This window comes from Merops nubicus, unplaced genomic scaffold (genome assembly GCF_000691845.1).
Source record: "Merops nubicus isolate BGI_N331 unplaced genomic scaffold, ASM69184v1 scaffold43678, whole genome shotgun sequence".
Classification (NCBI taxonomy): Eukaryota; Metazoa; Chordata; class Aves; order Coraciiformes; family Meropidae; genus Merops; species Merops nubicus.
This window is the reverse complement of record NW_008624593.1, coordinates 1-8,522: the sequence shown is the minus strand read 5'-3', so window position 1 is coordinate 8,522 and position 8,522 is coordinate 1. Positions and strand designations below refer to the sequence as shown.

Here is an 8,522-nt window from a genome sequence, read left to right as displayed (position 1 = left end):
AGAATAAGAGGAGCCTGTGTTTGAAATGGAAAGCAGAAAGTGTTATCTTACAGAACTTTTGATTTTGATCTGTAGCTAAATTATTATTTGATATTAAAACATGTATTCCTTTAAGGAGCAGACCCTGGGCTGAGGACAGCACTCCTTGATGTTTGTTTGGTGTTTAACCCTCTTGTGTGACTTTTTATTCTTCTTTTTTTTTCATAGAATATGGATTCCACACTTCACTATATTCATAATGATTCAGATTTAAGCACCAACAGTAGTTTCAGCCCTGAAGAAGAAAGAAAATCCAAAGTACAGGTAAATGACATTACCTGTGATTCTGTTTTTCCTACGTGGTATTTTTATATGATTTCATTTGTGCATTTCATTCAGTCATTTCTGGTGCAGTTTCTGTGAAATATGGCAAACCTCTGTTGTAAAATATTCCATGTTTTCAGAGATAATGGCTTAATTCAGCAGTGGCTCCTGTTTTAACTGTGTGTCAGAGGTGACAGTATTTTTTGGCACGAGGTGGTGATTGTTGTCAACTTCCAGGCTCTGGTTTTGTAGCAAATGAAACCAAGCAGAAACTCTCCTGTAATGGAAATTAGATGATTGAGGAAATAGATCTTTTTCTGTCAAATATTTTGACTGGAACTGCCTCCACCCCACAACAGCTTTTTTACAACAAAGTTGTGAAAGCATTTGGTTAAGCTCAAACTGTCTCTGTTAGGTTTTTTTCCCCAAAAGACTGAATGTTTATGATGATGTTCAGTACTAGGTGTGCCCCCCTGCACCAGTGGGGTTCCTGAGGGGGAACCTCAGTCCCTCCTGTATTTTAATTCAGTTTGCTTCTCCAGGATTTTGAGAGGGATAGGGAGAGAATTTTTGAGCAAGTCTCATCCTTTTGCTGTCCTGCCTCATTTTATGGGTCTAGTTTTTATAATGCCCAGTTGGCACAGCCTGAGAGCCTGGAGGCCTGTAGGAAGGGACAGTGTGGTCTCTTCACTTCCTGGGCTGCTGAAGTAGAGGGTGATCTCCTCATTCATTGCCTTGGTCTGTGTATTTTTGGATAGCTCCTGGTCCTGTCATCATTTTTTGGGAACTTTTTGGTGCAACTTAGGAAAAATAAGATAAAAATAAAACCCGCGTTCTTATGAAGAGCTGGGAATTAAATCATACCCCATAGTTATGGGGGAAAAAAATGCCCTGACAGCATACCCTAGAGTTTCAGTGGATGGAAGAGTGTTCTGTGAGGGTTTAGTGTGAGCAGTGCCCCCTCCCCTGGCTGCAGGACGTGGTGCCTCAGGCCCTGCTGGACCAGTACCTGTCCATGACCGACCCGTCCCGCGCGCAGACGGTGGACACCGAGATCGCCAAGCACTGCGCCTACAGCCTGCCAGGGGTGGCCCTCACCCTGGGCAGGCAGAACTGGCACTGCCTGAAGGACACCTACGAGACCCTGGCTTCAGACATGCAGGTGAGCCAACCACAACCACTCACTGATTCTCACAGGCAGGAGAATTTGGGCAGCAGTGTTCTCCTTGGCAGGTGGTGGAGAGGTGGCTGTGTGCGTTTCCTGTCGCTGTACAGCTGGTTCCCAGTCCTCCTTTGTTGCCTTTTTTGGAAATACTCTTTCTGTTTTGGGCTTTATTTTTTTTTTTAAAAGCATTCCCAAACTGCTTCATCTCCCTTTGCACTTGCTGCTTGCTATGTCAGGGCAGCAGCTCCCAGTGATGTGTGGTGAGTAATTTTCTACATGACTCTTGCTCAGATTTTCCAGACTCTCTTGCAGCCATTAAAAACAACCAGCTAATAAACGTGGGAGATAAGTAAAAAACAAATTACCTCGTGTTCAAAACTGCCCAGGGTTTAATCACCAGTCTCATCTGAATTAAGACTGAATCACCAGAGCAGGGCAAATAGAACAGCACAAATGCTAATTGGAAACTGCTGGGTAAAGAAGAGATGCTATTTTATTTTAAAAACAAACAAAATAACCCTCATTTGAAGTAGTTACTCTGTTAAAAGAGCACCCTTTTGATTTGGGGTGAGTGGACTGCTGTGCACTCTGCATATTATGGGAGCTGGAACGTCAGCTGAAATATCGTGGGGTATGTGCTTTAGTCTGTTTTATAAATAAAAGCAGTCAGAGAAGGGAAATTAGGTATTTGGAAGCCTTGGAGCTCACTGGGAGTCCAGCCAGGACACTGCCCCTTGAGTTAGAGCAGAGTGTTTCAGACCCTGCACCCCTAAATTGATGAACTCTGTTGTGCAGTGGAAGGTCCGTCGGACGCTGGCGTTCTCCATCCACGAGCTCGCCGTCATCCTTGGAGACCAGCTGACAGCTGGAGATCTGGTTCCTGTCTTCAATGGCTTTTTGAAAGACCTGGATGAGGTCAGGATAGGAGTGCTCAAACACCTGCATGACTTCCTGAAGGTATGTCCACCTTCAGCTCCCAGCACGGGCAGCGAGATGTTCTGCTTTGTTTCTTCACAGCCATTCTCTTTTCAACACCACGCTGGTAGAACCCTCAGGGGGGAATCCACACAGTCCTCTGGTGAGCACTGGAGTGTATTTTACAGGAGATCTGTTGCTGATACACTAACCAGACACTTCAGAGAAAAGGAAGCATGTTTTATTCAATATATAGGTGCCAGTGGATGGTAATTGATTATTTTTGATGGCTCGAACCCTCTCTGCAGCTTACTTGTCACATTTCCTGAGGAGTTTTTTCTGGAGCTGCCTTGTATTTAAGTTTCTGTTTCCTGTTACAGCTTCTCCATCTTGACAAAAGACGAGAGTACCTTTACCAGCTTCAGGAATTCCTGGTGACTGATAACAGCAGGAACTGGCGTTTCCGTGCTGAGCTGGCTGAGTATGTACTTCTCTGCATGCTTGTTTTGATTGCTATGGACATATAAAAATGTTAAAATCATAGAACAGATGTTTCAGTGACCTTTTTTAATTAGGGGATAGTCCTTATCCTCCTCCACTTGTCTACCTTACTTAAAAATTCCCAGTCACAGGGACTGCAGGGTCACAGCCAGGAGGGTTTGGGGTCTCTCCAGAGCAGGAGACTCCACAGCCTCTCTGGGCAGCTGCTCCAGGCTCTGCACCCTTACACCAAAGAAGTTCTTCCTTATCTTCAGGTAGAACTTTCTACCATTCACAACACATACCAGTTTTTACTCCTCAGTAGCTCTGTTATGGCCACACTGTGTATTTGGCAAGGGTTGTAATGTGAGTGAGCATATATGTAAATGGTCACATCAGCAGTGTGCCCAGGTCCTGCAGCCTGGCTTGGAGCAGCACTGGTGTGGCCAGCAGGCCTAGGGCAATGGTTGTCCCCTGGGCTCTGCGCTGGGGGGGCTGCACCTCAAATCCTGGGGTCAGTTTTGGGCCCCTCACTCCCAGAAGGACCTTGAGGGGCTGGAGCGTGGCCAGAGAAGGGCAACGGAGCTGCTGGGGAAGGGTCTAGAGCCCAAGTGTGGGGAGGAGCAGCTGAGGGAGCTGGGGGTGCTGAGCCTGGAGCGAAGGAGGCTCAGGGGAGACCTTCTGGCTCTGCACAGCGCCTGACAGGAGCCTGGAGCCAGGGGGGGGTCGGGCTCTGCTCCCAAGGGACAAGGGACCGGACGACAAGGGACAGGACAAGAGGAAAGGGCCTCAAGTTGCCCCAGGGGAGGTTTAGGTTGGACCTGCGGAGCAATTGCTTCCCTGAGAGGGTTGCCCAGGGCTGTGCCAGGCTGCCCCGGGCCGTGGTGGAGTCCCCACCCCTGGAGGGGATTCCCAGCTGTGGAGATGTGGTATGAGGGACACGGGGCAGTAGGGACCTGGCAGGGCTGGGGGAAGGGTTGGACTCCATGATCTCAAAGGTCTCTTCCACCTGGAGCAAGTCCCTGATTCTATATTCACAGCTAAAGGAACCTTTCTTCTGATTGTCATGTGCTGTCTTTGGTTGTTCTTCCACCCTGTAGGCAGCTGATCTTGCTTCTGGATCTGTACAGTGCCAGGGACATCTATGACTACCTGAGACCCATTGCCTTCAGCCTGTGTGCAGACAAGGTGTCCTCCGTCCGCTGGATCTCCTACAAGCTGGTAAAGCCACCTGGAGCAAACCCAGGATGTCAGACTCTGGGGGGGGGATGGGGATCAGAAGGACTCTTTGCATTTTTATTCTTCTTTTCATTGCTTGAAGGTCAGTGAAATGGTGAAGAAGCTGTACCTGGCTTCCCCATCCACCTTCGTGGTAGACCTCATGAATGAGCTGGTTGAGAAGTTCTGCAGGTGCCACAAGTGGTCTGGGCGTCAAACCTTCGTCTTCATTTGCCAGGTGAGGAGTTTCTGTTCATCTGCTGTGGTTCTGGGGGGTGCTGAGGTCATCAGGGTGCATGGGGAGAGCAACTGGAACTCTTCAGCTGCCTGTTGGTGCTGTTTTCATGAGTTCTTGGAAGTATGTGGAGAAAGATGAACTTTGGAGCTTAGAGAAACATGTTTGGAGTTTTATTGGGATGTTTGTTGTATGAATGTAGTACCTAGTTAGCAGAAAGACTAAATGAGTCTTGGAAAGGATCATAGCATGGTTTGGGTTCCAAGGGACCTTTGGAGATCTTGTCCAACCTTCCTCTCCTAAAGCAGGGTCACCTAAAGGAAGAGAAGGTCTCTTACTTTCTCCCCTGTTTTCAAGTGATACAGTGATTTATAAAAAAAGGCAACCCAACCAAAAACCCCAAACCACAATAAAAATAAGGAATCACAGACTGGTTTGGGTGGGAAGGGACCTTCCAAGGTCACCCAGTCCAAGCCCTGCAGGGAGCAGGGACATCCCCAGCTAGAGCAGGGTGCTCAGAGTTGTGTCCAACCTCCCCTGGAATGGTTCCAGGCTGAACAGTCCCAACCCTCCCAGCCATATCTTCATGGCAGAGGAAGTTCAGAGACTTCACACAGAACAAAGGGAGCTTCTGAGAGAGCCTGAATTTCCTCAGCCCTGACTTGCTTCCTCAGTGTGACTGCACTGGGCTGTCTTATCCCATCCTTGAAAGCTCTGTGGGTGCTGCCTCCTGTCTTCCTGCTCTGAAGGGGAGAAGATGTGTCAGCTCTGGTGCTGTGCTGACATCTTACCTTCCCCAAGCTGAAGTCTGACAGGGTTGCCTCTGCCTTCTTGCCAGACCATCAGTGAAGATGACTGCCTGCCCATGGACCAGTTTGCTGTGCACCTGCTGCCACACTTGCTCCACTTGGCATCTGACAGGGTTCCAAACGTCCGAGTCCTGCTGGCCAAAACGTTGAAGCAAACCCTGCTAGAGAAAGGTTAGTGGCAGAGAGAGCTGAAATGGGCCAACTACCTGTCTCTTTGTCCCTCTCCTTCCTCTGCTCAGCTGGGAAAGAAGCAGCACCACCAGCTGTGAGGGGTCTTCTTGCTTTCAGTCTCCTTGGTGTGGGATTTTTACCTTGGCTGAGGTAAACCCCTGAACCTCGTTGTGGTATTGGAGTTGAGGAAACACAAGTCCTTGCCTGTTCTTCTGATACCATTTTCCCTTAGTTAGTCTGGTTTCTAGATGGGTCCCAGGGCACAGAAAGCACAAATGAACAACTGGGAACTGGGAGGTTGTTGAGCAGTGCCCCTTATTTGCTTTAAAAAATATTTTGATGATCTGCGTAATGAGAAAGAAAATAAGGAGGATTCTTTCTTACTCTTATCATCTCTTTCCTCTTCAGCATGGAATCCTTCCATACAAACCCACCTCTAGATGGGTCCCAGGGCACAGAAAGCACAAATTAACAACTGGGAACTGGGAGGTTGTTGAGCAGTGCCCCTTATTTGCTTTAAAAAATATTTTGATGATCTGCGTAATGAGAAAGAAAATAAGGAGGATTCTTTCTTACTCTTATCATCTCTCTTTCCTCTTCAGCATGGAATCAAAAACCCACCTCCTCTTTCCTCCCTGGGGGAGAAGAGGTGGCTGCTGCTTGCTTTTTATGGTAGCAGGGAGAGGAAAGGTTCCCTGGAGTCCCTTCAGGGAGATCAGACACAACTCCCACCTCCTGGATGTGCCCAGGAAAGCCTCCCCAGTGTGCAGGAGGTGCAGAGGAGCCAGCAGTGCTCCCAGGCCACAGGAGAGGGAAAGAACCTGGGAAATACTCACCTGGTCTAGCTGAGAGGTGTCCCCTGACAGTGGGTAGATGATGAAAGGCACATTTAAAGATGAAGCTGAGGAGATTTAAACCTCAGCTGTAAATGGCCCTTCCCAGGAGCTGGGTGTAGTTGTGCTGCTTTTACAGCCCTCGTGGGGCATCAGTCACAGAAGCTGTCAGGAGCTGGAACCTCTTCCTGCCAGCTTAGCTGTACTGTGGGGTGGTCACTTGGCAAGCCTGGGAAGGAGGTGGGTTAGCTGTGGGACTGTGGCACCTTCCCCCATCACACATTCCAGTCTCTGATAAGCTCTTCAGTCTCTCACAGGTTTTTTTTCCTCCTCTTTGGTCGTGCTGTGTCCTGCTTCCTTTTATACTGAAGGAGGGTAGAAATCCTGTGCTCCAGCAGCACTGTTAAGTCCTTCCCTGTTCCAGAGCATGGTCACTCTGTTTTTTTTAAGGTGAATTCATAGCTAAATTGAGAAGTGCCTCCTGTGCCTGCTCAGCTCTCCCAGTTTCCCTGCACACCCTCTTCAGAGATCCTGAACCTCACCATAAGCTGAGGTGTGCACTGAAATACCTACTCCCTTTTCCTCCTTTTAACTCCTGTGCCTTGTCCCTTTCCAGAATATTTCCTCAATTCTGCCAACTCTCATCAAGAAGCTGTGGAACAAACCATTATGGTGCTTCAGATGGATGATGACAGTGATGTGAAGTACTTTGCCAGCATTCACCCTGCCAGCACCAAGATCTCTGAGGATGCCATGAGCACCACCTCCTCCACCTACTAACAGCCTCTGAATGTTGCTCTCATTAAAACAAAATCTAACCAAACTACCCTCACGTGCTTCTGAAATGGTTGGTCTTAGGACAACCTCTTTGGAAGGAGAGATTTTCTTGCCAGATTTTTAACAGGTGGATGTCACCCCAGCCTGATAACCAGGGATTGAAAGTCAAGGAGGAGTCCACGTGACCTGTGTCAGCTTGACTTTGGAATCACACTGCTCAGAGGATTCTTTTTGCCACCCAAGCCTTAAATCTTCTGTCTTCCTGATGCAAATGAAACTTGAATTGGCAGATGGTTGTGGTAGGAAGGGGGATCCCCGGAGACCTGCCTTGTTTCTCCTGAGGAGTTAAACTTAGCAAGGATTTCCTGTAGCAACTGAGAGAGGAAATGGCCAGAAAGGCAAATTTCTACCAGGATCTAAGACCTCCAGTATTAGAGCTAAAAGTTTTCACCATTCAAGGGACTTGATTTGTGTGCAGCTGGGCACACACCCTTCACTGGGAATAGTTTGTAAATGGGGAGGGGGGGGAAAAAAAAAGTAGAAATTGGGATTTCTCTTAAGGGCTCAGTGCTAACACTAAACTAGAAATTTGATTTTAAATCCTTAAATGCAGCATATTGCTGTACCCGTTAGCAGAAGACTTTGCTGAGTACCTACATCCTAATTATTTTCATGCTGGTCATGACCTAAAGGAAATTTATTAGCATATGTGCTTTAAGTCAGGTATTTTTAACTTGATCATGATCAGCTCTGAGGTGCAGCTTGTTTTTTTTTTTCCTTGGTATACTGTACATATCTGTGGGGCCTCCTCGGGGCGCCACGGTCTTTAATCATGTTGTTTAAAGCTGTTGTGATACAAGTTGTTCTCTATTTGTCCAAATAAAATTTATTAATAAGATTGAAAACAATCTTGTGACCTTTTTAAAGCGTTAAAAGGAGGAGTTTGAAGTTTTAAGTGTTTTTTTTTCTCTCCTTCCTAGCTGCAGGGAGAAGGGGTTGGCTTAGCAGTGGGGAAGAGTTTTTTGCATTTTCAGGTGGACTGTCCTGCAGTGTGCTGGAGGTGGTGCTGGGTTCCCTTTCAAGGGACCTGTCCCAGCAACCTGAGACACCCCCCTCAGCCCAGATCTACAGCAAGCTGTGAGCTCAGACTCCCCTCAGCCCCCAGCCTGCTCTCCTCCCAGCTCTCCTCAGCTTCCTGACATCTCCCTCATCTCTTCCAGGGGCAGTGTCCTGACACCACCTGCTCTCCAGCAGGCAGCAGAGGAGCAGCTGGGGCAGCTTCTTGGACGTGCTGTAGCAGAATGTTCTTCACAGGTCAGTGGTGCCCTGGCAGTTCAGCCTCAGGCAGGTCTCTCTTCTTCTTGTATGTTTTGGGGGTTTGGGGTATTGTTTTTATAGGGTTTTTCCTTTGCTTGCCCCTTTTTCTTTCCACAACCAACTTAAAAGCTGAGAGGGCAGCTGTGCCCAGCTCCCACGTTCCTGTAGAGTGGGCAGTGCTCTCACCAGGTTTTCTGGCCCCCACCTCCCCTGAGGGGGGTTCAGCAATCCTGTGCAGGCCCCTGGAGGAGGCAGGGGCAGCAGGCTGGCAGGGGCAGGGGTGGCTGAGCTCTCCCTGC

At 48.3% G+C, this 8,522-nt stretch overlaps 1 protein-coding gene across 1 annotated transcript; it reads left to right on the top strand.

Annotated features, from left to right (window-relative positions):
* Window positions 1-207: 207 nt before the first annotated feature.
* LOC103777840 (serine/threonine-protein phosphatase 4 regulatory subunit 1-like) lies at window positions 208-6,937 on the top strand (the record flags this gene model as incomplete). The annotated part of the gene is made up of 8 exons (XM_008945401.1): window positions 208-303; window positions 1,280-1,465; window positions 2,264-2,425; window positions 2,764-2,864; window positions 3,964-4,084; window positions 4,185-4,319; window positions 5,155-5,296; window positions 6,746-6,937. Coding segments are annotated over 8 exons (1,107 nt in total), but the record flags the coding sequence as incomplete, so codon positions are not given.
* Between the last annotated feature and the right edge of the window lie 1,585 nt (window positions 6,938-8,522).